At 43.1% G+C, this 17,881-nt stretch overlaps 1 protein-coding gene across 2 annotated transcripts; it reads left to right on the top strand.

Moving 5' to 3' along the window:
- The first annotated feature begins 4,710 nt into the window (after positions 1 to 4,710).
- On the top strand, positions 4,711 to 14,283 carry COX5A (cytochrome c oxidase subunit 5A). Of its 2 annotated transcripts, none has more exons than XM_088148444.1 (5): positions 4,711 to 4,977; positions 8,015 to 8,128; positions 12,042 to 12,163; positions 12,858 to 12,979; positions 14,125 to 14,283. In XM_088148444.1, the coding sequence occupies exons 1-4, from the start codon at positions 4,896 to 4,898 to the stop codon at positions 12,969 to 12,971; spliced, it is 432 nt and encodes a 143-aa protein (XP_088004570.1). In that variant the 5' UTR covers positions 4,711 to 4,895; the 3' UTR covers positions 12,972 to 12,979; positions 14,125 to 14,283. The 2 variants fall into 2 exon arrangements, with proteins under 2 accessions (XP_088004570.1, XP_088004568.1); XM_088148442.1 differs by having other exon boundaries at positions 4,719 to 4,977; positions 8,012 to 8,128.
- The last annotated feature ends 3,598 nt before the right edge of the window (positions 14,284 to 17,881 follow it).

Here is a 17,881-nt window from a genome sequence, read left to right as displayed (position 1 = left end):
TGGAAACCTTTTTGCTGAAAATGGAAAAAAGTGAAATGGTGATTTCTGGATCTGATGACTGAAACAGAATGAATAAGGGGCTGAAGGGCTTCTTGTCATCTTAAGGAGAGAGAAAGGATAATGAATTTGTAACTGCTGTAAAGAAGAGTGGAAGTCGCTTTTTAACTATTTTTCTTCTTCTTTTCCTTTCTTTAACTGTATTCTTTTTTGCAGTTTCCTTTTTTTTCCTTTCTTTTCTTTATATATTTCTATGTTTGTCTTTTAACTATGTAAACCTTCTTAATAAAAATTAACTAAAACCCACAGTGGTGAGAAAAAGAGACAGGCACGAGCCGTTTCTTTCTTTCTTTCTTTTTTCTTTTTGGCCTGTTTTCAGGAAGGGCTTAAAGTAAAATAAGTGGATTATACCTATGGGAGGCTTAAGGCGTTTATTTGGTTTCTTCTTTTCTTTTCTTTTTTTAAACCCTCACAAATATCCCCAATTAAATGTGGTGCTTTGCCATCGAATTCCAGCAGCTGGATGAAGGGGAGGCATACAGTTTGGGTGGCATAAAAAAGTGACTGGAAGCCACCGTTCCTGCCCTTGGCTTACAGCCTCAACGTGTTGCCAATCAACATTAGCCAAGACAGGAAGGCGTGTTCCACAGGGCCTCAGGGCTCCCTCGAACCTGAAACTGACTTTTCTAGGGTAGAGATGAATATACGTTTCTTGCCACACCTACGCTGTGAAGAACAAGGACCTCGTTCTCCAGCTGCCATAACAGAGAGAAACCCCAGGTCCTTCTCATCACTCAAACACTCCTGGAAACTTCCACTCCAATGTAGCTGATCTGATTGATGGGTTTAATTTGTGGCAATTTGTGTTGTTTGGACACAGTTGAGAGACGTGATCAATGCCTTCTTCCCTGCAGGCTTTGTGGGGTGGAGAAAGGCTGCCATGATGGACTTGGGTCTTGGAAACTTGGCTAATGCACCCGAGGGGAGGAGGAGGGGAAGAGAGGGTCAGAATTAAAGAGGCACGCAGGGCCATTTTAACTCCCAGCCGAACTAAATACTGCCGTAGGAAGCCACCAGATCATTTCTTCGTTTCTCGCAGGAGACCTCTAGAAATGTCAGAGATGGTCCTGAAGGTTGGTTAATGTGGGCATTTTCCCAGGTGTCATTTCTTGCAGATTGCAACCCCACCCCCCTCAAACAGGTCTCACGTTTCTTTATTTCATTTCGCACAGCCTATCTCAGATAACTCAATGCAGCCTGATCAAAGATGCGGCTACACTTGAAGGATTTCCACATCCTGGAGCAGATCTTGATCCAATCTTGGGCCAAAATCATTCAAAACAGAAAATCAAAACTGAAGATCAGGAAGGACATCGGCATTCACTGGCTGGTGACAACTAGCTCGCTTAGTTTTTCTCCCACTGGTGTCTTCCGATGCCGAATTCCCATAATTATCATAGGACTCTTGCAGAAGACTCTGGGTGGGAATTATGGGAGTTGGCACCCCAAACTTTAAAAGGGCACCTGGTTGGGCAAACTGAAGTGCAACTCAGCCACAAAGTTCCCATCTTTTCTAAGGTCTGCATACATCATGGCTTCCAATGAAGGGTGAGTTGGGAGAATGGAGAAACCAACCTCTTCCCATGTACTTTCACAGGGACGACACATTATTAATAAATATATAGTATATGAATGATAATTATTTTGTTGACTGGCAACAGAATGAGGTTGTACGCCAAGGGCGGGAACAGCAGCCTCAAGGAAGTTTTTGGCTTCCCAGAGAAGGCTCCTTTGATCGTGTTGCTAAAATTAGATGGCAAATCACCAGCCTTAAGTGGTGAGATTTGTAAGGATTTTTTTTTAAGGAGATAAGAAGCCAAATGGAAGCATTCATTCTAATTAATATCATTAGAATTAATCATTGGTTTCCATTTCAGGCAGCCTCGCGGGTGAGAGCACCAGGCCCGTGGCGTGTATTGGCGGCAGATCAGTCATTTCTACAAGCAATGTTTTAAATGTTGTCATACTATATATCCCTAAGGATCATGCTCCACAGGATCCTGGAGTCTCATTTGTCAAATTGTTACAGGCACTAAGAGCTTTAGCGTGCCTATAAAAATTATGCCCTGAGCACCAGGTTCATGAGTCATGCCAAGCCGGCCTATGGGAGAGCTTCATCTGGTGAATTTCAGCCTGTGATGGAGCTTTCAATGAGCACTGTGGCCTCTTGAGCCCAATAAAAATGTTTGAGTCTCACCTCCAGAAACATAAAAAAAAAATTGAGGGGAGTGCACATCCAAGATAGAGCTTAGATGGCTCCACTGTGATTGATCTTTTTACTCTCTCCGTGGGGTTTGGATATTTTAAATTTTTGATAATATTTTTATTCTTAATAATGACATTTTTATAACAACTGTTATATATTCATATTGGCATGTATTTGTTGTTCTACTGATTGTTATATGCTGCCCAAAGTCTCTTTTTGCAAGATGGGCGGCCGTATAAATGTGACAAATAAATAAATAAATTTCAGAAGTGAAATGCAGACTCTATCATAAGAAAGTTAAGCACCCTTTTCAAATATACAATGGCTGGAACTTGTAATAGTATGTGGAAAAGACCTTAGGAGACTGGGCCAAGAGACGCTGCCAAGGGAATGGTCAGATAAGAGGGGAGTAGCCCACAGCTGCATAAAGGGTGGAAGAAGCTCAGAAGGGACCCTCCCTAGTTTCTCAGGCTGTAAAGGAGACGGTGGGTGGGGGGAATTGTCCTTTCAGACTTGCAAGATTCTGTCAAGGTAGCTTTACAATAAAGTAGAATTAGCTCATCTGGTTGTGATTCCTATCTGGTTTACCCCACGAGGCCAACAGAACTGCAGTGATGCAAATCTATAATGTAGTGTATTTAATTCTAATTTAATATATTGCACCAAGCCAACCGTTGCAATTTGTAAAACATGATCTATGGCTCAACGTAGAGGAGTACAGACGTGGCCTTGAAGAAGGTATACAACAGACATTACCTAAACACCAGCGTAGCCCTGGAAGGCAGAAGGGAGTGAGAAAGAAATACAAGACATGCCTTGATTCTCTTGGCTAAAAGAAATAAGAGAGAACATCCCTGTCAGGTTTTCAACATTCTGTTATTATATCTTGCAATAACGGAGTTCCAGGAGTCCCTGTGGAATCTGTTTACTGTCCTGACCTACACTGAAGGACTGACACTCAGTGGGTTAAATAACTCCAGCCACTGGTTTATTCAGTAAGTCGTCATTAAAAACCATAGTATACTAGAATGGACAGAAGGAATAACCTTGAGGAACAGGGGGAAGAGCCTTGACCAAAACAACAATCACATAAAAGAAATTTGAGTCTGGGGCAGAAATGTAATTTGAGAAAGAGACTCAGACTTGACCCTCCCTAGTTCCCTTGAAGATAAAGGGAGGGAAGGGGGAAGCACATTCAGTCTTGCAGGATTCTGTTACTGTAGTATAATCCTATAATAAAAGTAGTATTAGCATTCATAACTCCAGCACCCTAGTCTGATCTACCTTGAAGGACTGACATATGCAGAGTTGTGCAAGCCCATCGTTACTTGTGGCCTGGAGACACAAGGTTTGTTTCCTATTGTAGATGTTAAATATTTTCTGTTTAGAATATCACACAACTGTATACGCTCCAAGCATGCTCAAAACGCAATTTGCCAGCAATGTATGCGCAGAGCAAAAAAAAACCACTTTTGGAATCTGCAACAATCCACCGTGAATGTTCAAAAGAAACAAGTTTTAAGAGAATATTCAGAAATGTGTCCACAAGCCACAAGGTGACATGGCAGCCGAGAAGCGGCTGATCTCACAAAAGGGAGACGGAGCATGAAGCAAAGTAAAAACATCATTGGGCAGTCGAATGCTCACTTGGCATGAAGACTTCCCATTTTATCCCCAGATAGCATGTAGTTGGCACCACCCCCATGAAAATGACAGCGGCATATTCCCCACATGGATGCATAATGCGCCCGTTCACTTATGGACCCTGTCGCTGAAATCACAGGAGGAAGCCTTGCTCCCAATTCAGCGTGCCTAAAATAGAAGGTATAGCTCTTGCATTTGCTTATCTGGTGTACTGATTTTAAGCTTTGCTGCAGAACTGTGTTTCTCAACCTTGGCCGCTTGAAGATGGGTGGACTTCAACTCCCAGAATTCCCCAGCCAGCCTTGCTGGCTGGGGAATTCTGGGAGTTGAAGTCCACCCATCTTCAAGCGGCCAAGGTTGAGAAACACTGTATTACAGTGAGGACTATTATAATCTTCCAGTCACTCCAACCTTTCTCTCTTTCTACTAATCTCTGTCCTCCTCCTCCCCCCCTCTGGGGGAGACAGGCGGCATATAAATGTAATAAATCATCATCATCATCATCATCATCATCATCATCATCATCATCATCCCCTGTAGGGGAGATGAGTGGCATACAAATATAATAATAATAATAATAATAATAATAATAATAATAATAATAATAATAATAATAATCCTCACCCTCCCTGATTGGCTGCCAGCCAGACGGCCCCGCCCCCTCCCCACGTGCCCTCCAGTGCAGCAGAACCCCCCGCCCCTTTCCCTTTGGACGGCAAGCCCCGCCCGCTCTCCTGGCCGGGCCCTGACGAGCCGCAACGGCGCCTGCGCGCGCGCCTCGCTCCCTCCCCGCGGGCCTGCGTGGCGTCACTGCTTGTCCCCCGCGCGCCGCCGTAGCCGGGCTCGTCCCATTTTTGTCCTCCGCGCCGAAGGGTGACCGGGGGCCGCGTGTGGCGAGCGAGCAGCCGCAGTCGCGCGCCGGCCTGCAGGCAGCCTTCGTTCCGCGCTCCCCGCCGCCTGGCCTCGCCTCCCTTCCGCCCCCTCAGCCATGCTGGCCGCCGCCCGGCTCCTTCGCCGCTGCGCCGGCCCCGCCGTGCGCGGACTGGTCCCCAGGACGCCCGCCGCGGCAGGTGAGCCCCCGGGACCCCTCCCTGGGGGGGCGCCCCCTCTTCCCCGCGGGGGACTACAGCTCCCATCCTCCCCTGCTGCCTGGAGGGAAAGTCCCTCAGCGCCCCTCAACGCCTCCTGTCAGATTTGGCGGGGGGGGAGGTGGTCCTGCAGGGCGGCTCCCCCTTCCACCCCCGCCTCCGCCTGCGTGGCCCCCCGCCCCGCCCCGCCCCGAGCGGCAGGACCCCAGCGGCTTCCCCGCTTCCGCCCTCTGCGCCCCGCGAGGGAAGGTGACATTGAAAGAGGCCTGGCGGAAAGGAGAAGGCGAGGCCCGCCTGCGGAAGGGGGAGGCCCGCCGCCGCCCCCCCCAGGAAGCGCTCGGGGGAAGTCGGGCCTTCCCTGGAGGCGGTTAGAGGTGCTCGCCCGGAGGGCTGCTGCCCTGGGCGGCCCGCGAAGGGTTAAAAGCAACGGCTGTGATGGGGGGGGGCTGCTGCAACGGTGACGCTTGGTCCGCTCAGAGCGGGATGGCCCCGAGGCCCAGCCCGGTGTGGCCCAGCCCAAGAGCCCTTAAGGCAGGGATCCCCAAGGTGGCCAGTATCGACCCCCAAGGGGCCGAGGTGGTTATTTATTATTCACGGTAGTATTAAAGTAGTATTGATTCAGTTATTTTCGTAGGATAAATGTGGGGGGGGGGGGCGATGGACCGTCTGAAACTTCATGAAGGGGTCGAGCTGATGCGTGTGGGGAACCCTGCCTTAAGGCTTTCTTGAAGGCCAGCAGGGTTGGGGCTGTATGGACTTGGGGGGGGATGATCTCTGGGGGTTTATTACCCCTTCCTCCCTCTTCCCCCTTTGTGGTTTTATCTGTGGTGTCTTTTGCCTCTGTTGCAGCCCTCTCCCACCCAGCCATGACCTGGCCTCCTATATTTCCTTGTATACTGTGTAATGATATACTATGGAAACCAATATTACAGCATAGAGTGACGTGCATGAGCTTGCTTATCCAAGGGCTGTCTTTTTTTGGGGGGATATGAAGGTATCTGGTGTGGGTTCTCTTGGAAGCTAAGGTATTCTCTCAAGTGGGACGGCTGCGAAAATGCGTATTGTGCCCTTGTTCTGCTCTGCTTCGGTGGATGAAAGCATCATCTCCCTTTTTCTGGTTACACATTTTAAAAATTCTTATGCAGTGCCTTTGGCTTTTCTGAAATGAGATGCAAACGTCAGTCAGTGACATATGTTCTGATTTATACTTATTAACTGACATTACTCAAAATTGAAAGTATGGCTTTGTGTATTAATAGGCCACACCCAGCAATTATGTACAGTAGAACAAAAGCGTCAGAACTTTAAGGAAACTGCAAGGACATTCTTTTGTGTTTTTACTCTCCCTTTTATTTTTTCTTTTATCAGCAATAAGCTTTGGTTGAAGAGCCTGTTAGTTATAACCTCCCTGCCTCCCTATGGACTTTGTACCTTTAGGTCCACAGTCTTGCGTGACTAAATTTTTCTTTAGATTTTACACGGGTGTTCCTTTTCAGCATTTTCCTATTTCAGAGTAGGAATTGTTTTTAGAGGCTGCCTCAAGAGTCACTCCACAGTGAGATGGGTGGTGACAAATTTGAAATATAAATAAATAAAATAAAAGAATATTTGTTACTCCTATTTGCTGTGGGTAGGGTTTTATTTCATACTGATGTGCCTAGAAGCTCTTTACGTCAGGTGTTAGCATCAGGACACGTAGGATATTATTGAGCAGGAGTTGAGCTTCCAAAATGTTTTATCCAGAAAAGTATAAAATAATGATCCTTACAATAATGGCAATTCTAAAGGACCCAGTTTTTAATCAGCTACAGTAGAATATCAAAATACCCAAAGAGAAGTTTTTTCTTTGCATTAATATTTCTGTTATCCTATAAACTTCAGTCTGCTTACCATTATAATGGTCAGTAGTGCTGAAATAGTAAGAAAAACAGATGGAACCAAATTAGTAATGGCAGTAATGGAGATGCAAAGAACTTATTTGAATTAACAATGCTTAAAGCAAACCTAAGTTTCTGGTGCCTAAAAAAAGAAGTTGCCCATCTTGTAATAAATTAATCTTTAAAATGCAGTGAGATCCCTAAATGCAAAATGATTGTGCTTGAAATCAATTGCATATAAGGAAGAAATGATGAAGAAATAAGCACAGTAATTTTCACAGTTGCTATCTTGTGTTGGCAAATGCTGTTGATGACATCTTAATATCTCTAACTAAAGGCCTAGTTACTTAACAGATGTTGACAGTTTAATTGCTCAATGTAGGTAGAAGAATTTGGCAGATGAGGGAAATGAAATTGCATGCATATTAAATACGTAAGGTTTTACATTCATTTAGCACAGTTTATATATGCTCATGAAAACATGCACCTTTTAATAAAAATGTGTTAGTTGCAAAAGATATTACTAATCTCTTTCATATCTGTGGAATTAAAAATTAGTATTAGTCAACCAACATGACAAGGTTGCCTCATTTACTCTGGCATAGCCCACTTTAAAATGTTCTGTGACTAAGTTAGTAAAGTAAAATTACAAAAAATTCAATTAAATTTAGCAATTTCATATTAGTATTTTCTTTCTGTGCCTTGTATAATCAAACTTCTGAAATTATACGATGTTGAATATCCCCAGTTTCTTTTATGCCTCTTGAGTATTTAACTGTCTTGCTGAGTTGAATTATTTAAGCGTAAAGAAACAAATATTCTTTCTGCTCAACTGCAAGAATTCCAAAGACTGTGACATCTTTGAAACATGACTGCAAAAAATAATCCTTAAAGTCACCCTCCTTTAACTGCTTCTCAGCATCCACTATAGGCTACAAGTGAATGCTTTCCTCTGAAAGTACATAACTAAATAGTTCAACCTAGAGTTCTAACCAGACCCTTTGGATACTGAGAAAATTGGTATTAACTCAGAGGTGTCTTGTGTAAGAACACTTCTTGCCTTCACCTGTAGCGTTGTAACTTTACCCTTGAATGTTTAACATCTTTGTCTTTTACTCATTCCCATTTTTGTTCCACAGCAGTGTTACCTGCGCGCTGCTCTTCTAATAAAACAGAGATTACAGATGAAGAACTTGATGCTCGCTGGGTGATGTTCTTCAACAAACCAAATATTGACGAGTGGGAGCTAAGGAAAGGTAACACACATAGGAAATATCAGTGAGTGGGTGGCTTCTGTGTTCTTGCATTACAGAAATTAGACTTTCTAAAGATTCTCGTTGATTTGTGCAAAACAATATGAATTATACATGGCCCTTTCCTGGACCTAATAGGAGCAAGAATCACAAAAATCTCAAGTTTTTTCCATTTTTAACAGCTACATTAGTACAGCAAAATTAACTGTAACGTATTATGATTATGTTAACTCTGGATTTACACATCACATTAAGCCACAAAGTTTCCTTGATTTTGGCACAGTAGCTTTAGGAATTCGTCCTTTGTGTGCAAACCTAGCCATTTGTAGTTTATTCAGTATACTGTGGTTAAGCAAATCATGTATTAACATGTTGTATGAAGCCAGACTGAAACAGTGTTCAATCCTTCATCCTATTCCTAACTTTTATCAATAATCCCATTCTCTTAGGGGTAGAGAGATTAGATTTATTCAAACAGGCTCTCCTACTATTGCACTATCTGATAATGAGAACTAAAATCATGAACTGTGTTGACAGTTGGATTATTTGAAGTCCTCTATTTAAGTTAAAAAGGATGGAGTTGATGAGCAAAGAATGAGAATGTTTAGATACTAATAGTATTATTATATCCACATATCTAACTGAAAGTACTGTATTTTTTAAAAAATTGTGTTTATTCTTCGTAGGAGTAGAGGTTAAAGAGCAGTGGCTAATTTAATACATAACTTCCTGTGAATGCTCCATAATAGGCAGGGAACAGAATATTTACAGATGTACAGAATTTTCAACATTTGTTTTTTAATATGAAATTCAATGAATCTTTGTACTAGAATTTTGAATCCAAAGACAAATGTTAGAATTTGAGATTAAAATAAAGGTAAAAGAATTACAATTTTAACCCTGAAGTAACAGAATTTAAATTTTACCTTAGATTCTGTATCTGAATATAAGCAAAGTTAGGTTGTTACTGCACGTTATAATGCTCCATGGCAATATCCAAAATGGTATGATAAAATAAGGGACATAGAGGGAGAGAAGAATTCAATTTTATATTACCAAGCTGTTCAATACATCACAAATATGGGAGGGGGGAGGACTAGAATAAATGCAGCGCTCTCCTTAAATCAGTGTCGTCCAAACTTGGCCACTTTAAGATGAGTGGACTTCAACTCCCAGAATTCCCCAGCCAGCTATGAGCTGGGGGAAGAAATGGAGTTGCACTCATAGTCAATAAGAGAGTGGGAAAGGCAGTAATGGGGTACAACCTCAAAAACGACAGAATGATCTCAGTGTGTATCCAAGGCAAACCATTCAACATCACAGTAATCCAAGTCTATGCCCCAACCACTGATGCCGAAGAAGCTGAAGTTGACCGGTTCTATGAAGACCTACAACACCTTCTAGAACTAGCACCAAAAAAAGATGTCCTTTTCATCATAGGGGATTGGAATGCTAAAGTAGGAAGTCAAGGAGTAATCGGAATAACAGGCAAGTTTGGTCTTGGAGCACAAAATGAAGCAGGGCAAAGGCTAATAGAGTTCTGTCAAGAGAACAAGCTAGTCATAGCAAACACTCTTTTCCAACAACACAAGAGACGACTCTACACATGGACATCACCAGATGGTCAATACCGAAACCAGATTGATTATATACTTTGCAGCCAAAGATGGAGAAGCTCTATACAGACAGCAAAAACAAGACCAGGAGCTGACTGTGGCTCAGATCATGAGCTTCTTACTGCAAAATTTAGGCTTAAATTGAAGAATGTAGGGAAAACCACTAGACCACTCAGGTATGACTTAGATCATATTCCTTGTGAGTACACAGTGAAGGTGATGAATAGATTTAGAGGACTAGATTTGGTAGACAGAGTGCCTGAAGAACTATGGACAGAGGTCTGTAACATTGTACAGGAGGCAGCAACTAAAACCATCCCAAAGAAAAAGAAATGCAAGAAAGCAAAATGGCTGTCTGATGAGGCATTACAAATAGCTGTGGAAAGAAGGAATGTGAAAAGCAAGGGTGAAAGGGAAAGATATAAGCAACTGAATGCAGATTTCCAGAGAATAGCAAGGAGAGATAAGAAGGCCTTCTTAAATGAACAGTGCAAAGAAATTGAGAAAAACAATAGAATGGGGAAGACTAGAGATCTCTTCAAGAAAATTGGAGATATCAAAGGAACGTTTAGTGCAAAGATGGGCATGATAAAGGACAAAAAAGGCAGGGACCTAACAGAAGCAGAAGAGATTAAGAAGAGGTGGCAAGAATACACAGAAGAACTATACAAGAAAGATCTTAATGTCCCTGATGTCCATGCTGGTGTGGTCACTGACCTTGAGCCAGACATCCTAGAGAGTGAAGTCAAGTGGGCCTTAGGAAGCATTGCTAACAACAAAGCTAGTGGAGATGACAGTATTCCAGCTGAGTTATTTAAAATACTAAAAGATGATGCTGTTAAAGTGCTGCACTCAATATGCCAGCAAGTTTGGAAAACGCAACAGTGGCCACGGGATTGGAAAAGGTCAGTTTACGTTCCAATTCCAAAGAAGGGCAATGCCAAAGAATGCTCAAACTATCGCACAATTGCACTCATTTCACATGCTAGCAAGGTTATGCTCAAAATCCTACAAGCTAGGCTTCAGCAGTACGTGAACCGAGAACTACCAGATGTACAAGCTGGGTTTCGAAGAGGCAGAGGAACTAGAGATCAAATTGCCAACATTCGCTGGATCATGGAGAAAGCACGAGAGTTCCAGAAAAACATCCACTTCTGCTTCATTGACTATGCAAAAGCCTTCGATTGTGTGGATCACAACAAACTGTGGCAAATTCTTAAAGAGATGGGGGTACCAGACCATCTCACCTGTCTCCTGAGAAATCTGTATGCGGGCCAAGAAGCAACACTTAGAACCAGTCACGGAACAACCGATTGGTTCAAAATAGGGAAAGGAGTACGACAAGGCTGTATACTGTCACCCTGCTTATTTAACCTATATGCAGAGTACATCATGAGAAATGCCAGGCTGGAAGAATCGCAAGCCGGAATTAAGATTGCAGGGAGAATCATCAATAACCTCAGATATGCAGACGATACCACCCTAATTGCAGAAAGTGAAGAAGAACTAAAGAGCCTCTTGATGAGGGTGAAGGAGGAGAGTGCAAAAGCTGGCTTGAAACTCAACATTAAAAAAACTAAGATCATGGCATCTGGACCCATTAATTCCTGGAAAATAGAAGGGGTAGAAATGGAAGCAGTAACAGACTTCATTTATTTGGGCTCCAAGATCACCGCAGACAGAGACTGCAGCCATGAAATTAAAAGACGCTTGCTCCTTGGGAGGAAAGCTATGGCAAGCCTAGATAGCATATTAAAAAGCAGAGACGTCACCTTGCCGACAAAGATCCGCATAGTCAAAGCTATGGTTTTTCCAGTAGTAATGTGTGGCTGTGAGAGCTGGACCATAAAGAAGGCTGAGCACCGAAGAATTGTTGCCTTTGAACTGTGGTGCTGGAGAAGACTCTTAAGAGTCCCCTGGACTGCTAGGAGGTCAAACCAGTCAATCTTAAAGGAAATCAACCCTGATTGCTCATTGGAAGGACTGATAATGAAGCTCAAGCTCAGATACTTTGGTCACCTAATGCAAAGAGAGGAGTCTTTGGAAAAGACCCTGATGCTGGGAAAGATTGAAGGCAAAAGGAGAAGAGGACGGCAGAGGATGAGATGGTTAGATAGCATCACTGAAGCAATGAGCATGAAACTGAGCAAACTCAGGGAGGCAGTGAAGGACAGGAAGGCCTGGCGCAATATGGTTCATGGGGTCACGAAGAGTCGGACGCGACTTAACGACTGAACAACAACATCTTAAAGTGGCCAAGTTTGGACAACACTGCCTTAAATGTTTGTTTCTTTTGATAGGCATTAACACGCTGGTGGATGCAGACATGGTTCCAGAACCAAAAATCATAGATGCTGCTTTAAGGGCATGCAGACGACTAAACGACTTTGCTACTACAATCCGCATCTTGGAAATGGTAAAGGTGAGTAAAGGGATAATGAACCTGAGCAGGAGGCAAACCTTCCACACACACACGAGCTGCATTCACGACCAAGCCCATGAGATTCCTCCCCACTCCCCAGTTCATGGGAACTGCTTCAAGTTCCCTTGTAATAAAGCGTTCACTACAAGCTGAATGGACCCTGAATGGCAAGAGGGGGAGGAATCAGAAAGGAACTGGTGGCCCAGTACACCAGATCGTTTATATTCACTGGCCATATCTCAAAGATAGTATAGCTAGCCTAGTAGGTGGTGATAAAGTGTCTACTTCTACATGTGCAGAGTCGCTCCTCCTAGTTCGTTAACACTGTCATCTGTTTAAAAGGGAATTCAAGGTGCCGAACTTAATAAGCATAGGCTTTGTCTATGTATTATAGCTTCCCTGTGCGTGAATGTTTTTCTTCATCCCTCTGCTCTACACGTCTACTCAGAAATAAGGCCAGCGATAAGAAATAAGTACTCAGAAATAAGTTTGGTGAGACTACGTCTGAGTGACAATAATTGCAGCTTTATAGCAGTCAAAATGTTTACTTCTCACGTGTGTATCTTTGCATATTTATTCTCGAATGAAATGAGGACTGTAGAAAAATTAAGCTTTTGGGTTTAAGTATACACATCTTGTCTTGCCAAATCTACCTTTTAAATTCTGAATTTGTTTTGTGTTCTCTTTGAATTAGTACAAAGCAGGCAGATACAAGGATATATATCCATATGTTATCCAGGAGCTTAGACCAACTTTGGATGAACTGGGAATTTCAACTCCAGAAGAACTTGACATGGACACAATATAAACTTAATAGTAAGGGAATACATCTTCAGTTTTTGGCTTGTGTACATATATCCTTTAATATTCTGTTTGGTATTTAAATGTTAACATAGGTTTCTAAAAATTGTAGAAAACACATTTGCCTGCTGTTTTGATAAGATGGAGAAAAATATTGCTGTCGACAGAAAATGTAGGGTGTGTGATATGTTCTCAATAACTAGAATCTAATTTCCTGCAGAATGCTTAGGCTCTAATGCCTGTGGGATTTAAAGTGTATTAAAAATGAAAAGATAACTCAGTCTTCTTGTACTTGTTCAGTTTACTTTTCACAGGGCTCACTTTTTTAAAATACAGTGGACATCAAATACAGGAAGTCAAGCTCTGTATTTCTAAATATGATTCAAATATAATCCTGTTACCTTCTTAAGTAACTATTTGCTCCTATTGACCCCTTATTTCTCCTGATTCACGCACATGCACATGCACACAGAGCTAGTGGAAGCATTCTGCCAACAAAGCTAGATTAGGGAAATTAGCACAAACAAGTTTATTGTTAAAATATGACAGTTCTATGGAAACTGCATGCTTAGTGGAAGCTTACATAGTGGAGGTGCAGAAAAAGGTCCCATGTTACAGGACAAGAGTAGACCAGGGGTCTCTAACATTTTATTGGCTATTGGGCACATGGGGTCTTTGGAGAATACATTGCAGGCGCTCTTGCAGAATGGATTGGGGCTTCCCCGTTCATAAAATGGCTGTGATGTGGAGGTAACTAGTTACCAAGCCCCAGTTAATTGGAATGCTTCCTGCCACACTTTCTAGTCTCTCTCCTGCCTACAATCTCTGCTTGTCTGTCTACATCAGCTTTTCTTTTTTCCAATCTGTTTTTTAAAATGTAAAGTCAGGGCAAGGAGCCCGCTAGACCTCAGCAGAGGTGTTTTTGTATACAGTAGCAGCCTGGGCATGACACTAAGGATCCCAGGGGCAGACAAGTGGTAATTAAATGGCAAAAGCAGTTCTTCAAATTGCTTTATGTAGCCAGGTATTCATCTGCAGCTAGCATTAAAGTTGGAGCATCTTTTCTTAACCATTCTACCCACTTCCTCTTCAAGAGGCTTGTGAAGAGAGATGGAACTCGAATACATCCAAACTAATTCCAACTATCTGTTCTCTTCCAGATGAACTTCCCATGAGTGTACTGTTAAGGTTCTGTGATTGTACAACAATTACCTGGATATAGACATTATAATTACTTATTTGAAATTATTTCTTCCTTTTATTGAGTCCTGGATGTTATTGTGAAGCTGACCTAATAAAGAGGAAATGGTTTGAATTGACCTTAGTCTTTATAGCCTGTGATTATAGATTAAAAAAGAAATATTTCGTAAGTCAAGATTGAGCAAACATAGGATGTTGAACAACGTATTATTCAGACGTTGAATTCTGTACGTTTCTGCACAAAAGGTAGTTCTCCACATTTCAAAAACGAAACAGCAATCCAGCATTTTAATGTGTTAACACCAATTATAAAATTATAATTTTGAGTGCCTCTGCATTAATTCATGTTTAATTGTATGGAATTGTATCATACTGCTTTCACGGAACATAAATTGGGCAAGAAGTTTGAATGACTTCAGCCACTTACACAGGTCTTAGTGTTTGCCACATAAAAAGAAAATCTCAGAAGTCACCAAATTAAGCACCTTAATGTGTCAGTTATACCACTTTAAAAAAAAACCAGAAGTTTCTAGTCCTAGTGGTTGTTTAGAATCCTTGAAAATATGTCGTGAGTGCTTCATGAGATCTGTTAACTTGCTGGCTGTGACTTCCATTGATCAGGTGGCTTTTTCTTGTATCACTAAGAAAATACTGAAGTGGAGACTGGTGTAAAATAAGAAAACAAGGCAGATGTATCAAGCTTACATAATTTATATTGGTAAATAAGATAGACTAAATGTATAAATGCATTACATCTTGACATGAAACCATTGTACCCCTGTGGTCCATCAAGAAAGAGCTTAGGAAGAGCTGTAATACTGTTGGCCCCCTCTTAACATTATGGCTAAGAGAGCCCCACGTCCCTCTCTGTTACCCACCTTCCTGGAGGCAATTGCAGCTGCTAATGCATCACTTTATGGAAATGGGTTCATCTCTCTAAATCAGTGTTTCTCAGCCTTGGCCACTTTAAGATGTGTGGACATTAGCTCCCAGAATTCTGGGGCTGGCTGAGGAATTATGGGAGTTGAAGTCCACACATCTTAAAGTGGCCAAGGTTGAGAAACATTGCTCTAAATTTTATTTTGCAAGCCCTGGTGTAGCTGGTTTGGTGGTGGTGTGAAGAAACTAGGAGGCTGTGAGTTCTAGTCCTCCCATAGAAATGGAAGCTGGCTGGGTGCCTTTGTGGCCAGTCCCTCTCTCTCAGCCCAGCCCAGCTTAGAGAATGGTGGTCGTGGGGAAAGTAGTAGGTGGGAGCATTATGTACACCACTTTGAGTTGTACAAAACAAAGGCAGTTATAAATCTAATCAATAGAATTGGTTTGAGGTGAAAGAATGTTGGCATATGTATTTTAAGATGAGAAACCCCACTCGTTTTGTCAACTTTTCTCTGAATCTTATAGCATAACTGGGAGAGCTAGTTTGGTCTAGTAGTGAAGGCACCAGGCTAGAAAGCAGGAGACGGTGAGTTCCAGTCCCGCCTGATGCTTGAAAGCCGGCTGGGTGACTGGGCCAGTCCCTCTCTCTCAGCCCAACCCACCTCACAAGGTGGTTGTTGTGGGAAATGTAAGAGGCAGGAGTATTAGGTATGTTTTCTACCTTGAGTTATATATAAAAAGGGATGATGATGATGCTCTTGCAGAAATCAGATTTTAATTTTATTCCAGTTCCTATTTCCTTGCCTAGGTGGTACTTTCATAGTCTTAACAAGAGCAAGAGGAAATTACAAGTCTTAAAAGCACAGCTAGATGAGTATCAGTTATGTGGTTTTCAAGAAAAATTGTAAATTCATTTTAATGTATTCATTGTAGGCACCACCCGACTCCAAACTGGCTCTGGGCGGTATACCATAAAACCAAAGAGAATGGAAAACGCACACTAATAATTATAAAAAAGGAGCAAGAAAGGGCTGGAGAACAAGATGGCTAGTCCAGCTAAGCGCTCGCACTCACCACTGAATCCAGCAGGGGCCCCAACCACCCCAAGGCCTGGGAGGACAGTCAGGTCTTTAAGGCTTTCTGGAATGCCGCCAGGGTGGTGTTACACACGCTGCTCCCAGGTTCAGCTTATGGCCACTCACACAGTCACAGCCTGTCGAGGCACGCGGATCTTGTCAGCCCCCCTTGCTTTCTACCTGGGTTTTCCAGATAGGTGCGGCTGGAGCAGACAGACACACACCCCTGGTCAACAGCCGGGAAATAATTAGGGATACTCACAAATCACTTCCAACCAAACACTGAGGCACAAGAAGTTCTTTGTAATACATGGAGACCCAGTGAATTTAAAGTAACAGCAAAACTTTACTGGTTGCAAGGTACATTTGCTCTTTCTCACACACACACACACACACACACGCTCATCCACACTTACCCACGTCCTTCCCAACTAGGCTGCCAGGCACTAGCTAGAGGGACGGAAGCCGCAAAGTCTGGATCCAAAGGTGACTCAGACAACTCAGAGGACTCCGAGTGGGCGGGCTTTGGGACCCCTTTTATCTCATAGATAAGTTTCCTGGCTTTTGTCCTCTCTGCTTACCTGCCTGGTTCATCTTTAGGTTATGGCAGCTTCAGTCTAGTCTCACAGTGGGAGCCGCACGGATACGGGGGGCGCTTCGTTCCAGAGAGCTTGAAGCTGCATCAGAGAAGGCACACTTCCTGGGACCCCATAGATCAGAGTTCCTCAACCTCAGCAACTTTAAGCTGGGTGGACTTCAATTCCCAGAATTCCCCAGCCAGCCAGGCTGGCTGGGGAATTCTGGGAGTTGAAGTCCACCCAGCTTAAAGTTGCTGAGGTTGAGGAACCCTGCCATAGATGACAGTTTAACTAAAGGGATGTGAATCTCTGTTGGGATTTCTTTGGGGAATGTTATTAGTTGTAATAAATGGGTAAGTTATATTTTACCCATCCCATCTAAGGGCAGACAGACTCTTTTCCTTTACTCCGTAGTGTTTGGAACCAAGTTTCCACCATGGGGGGGTGGGGGGGGGCGTTCAATTTAAATGCTGCCAATTTAAAGGTCCCATGGTGGCAAATGAAAATGGTGCCCGGAAAAAAAGATGCTAGGGTGGCAAATTAATGTTAAATGAGCTTTCGGTGGCGCTCGGTGCTCATGATAGGCAATTGCTACCATTTTTGTAAGTCGCCTGGAGGAGAAAACCTTTGGCTTAAAGCAGCCTTCCGAATTTCTTGGCAATTTGGAGTTACGGGTGGAAAAGTCCCTTGCGTCGACAGTGATGGGAGCTGTAGTCCAAGACATCTGGACCAGGCTGGAAAAATTCGTTCTAACCTTCTTCCCATAAATGAGGCAAGATGACACTTGGATTTTTTGTTTATTTAATAAAGTTACTGGAGGGGGGAGGAGCAGCAGGAGCAGCAGGAGCAGCAGCAGGAGCAGGAGCAGCAGGAGCATTATTATTATTATTATTATTATTATTATTATTATTATTATTATTATTATTATTATTATTAAGCAATCGGAGGGCTTGACACACACCACGGAGTGGAAGACCGCCAGCATCCTAGAGCGCCCCTTCCATTCCGCCGTTGCTCTTCCAAAAATAAAAAAAGAGGATCCGCCTCCCATTGGTTGGCTCTCTTCCCCCTCCTCTGCCAGTAGGCGTTGCCCACTAGAGAGCAAGGGTGGGGCCCTACAGACCGACCAATGAGGGAGAGCGTCAGATACTAATTTTGGGGTCCTGCGGAGGCGCGTTTCCTATTGG

Source organism: Python bivittatus, unplaced genomic scaffold (genome assembly GCF_059951505.1).
Source record: "Python bivittatus isolate LINGU-HERP-01145 unplaced genomic scaffold, Pbiv_v1 ctg000530_np1212, whole genome shotgun sequence".
NCBI classification, from domain to species: Eukaryota; Metazoa; Chordata; class Lepidosauria; order Squamata; family Pythonidae; genus Python; species Python bivittatus.
Note: the sequence above shows the minus strand (reverse complement) of the source record. Positions and strands in the feature narration are given on the sequence as shown.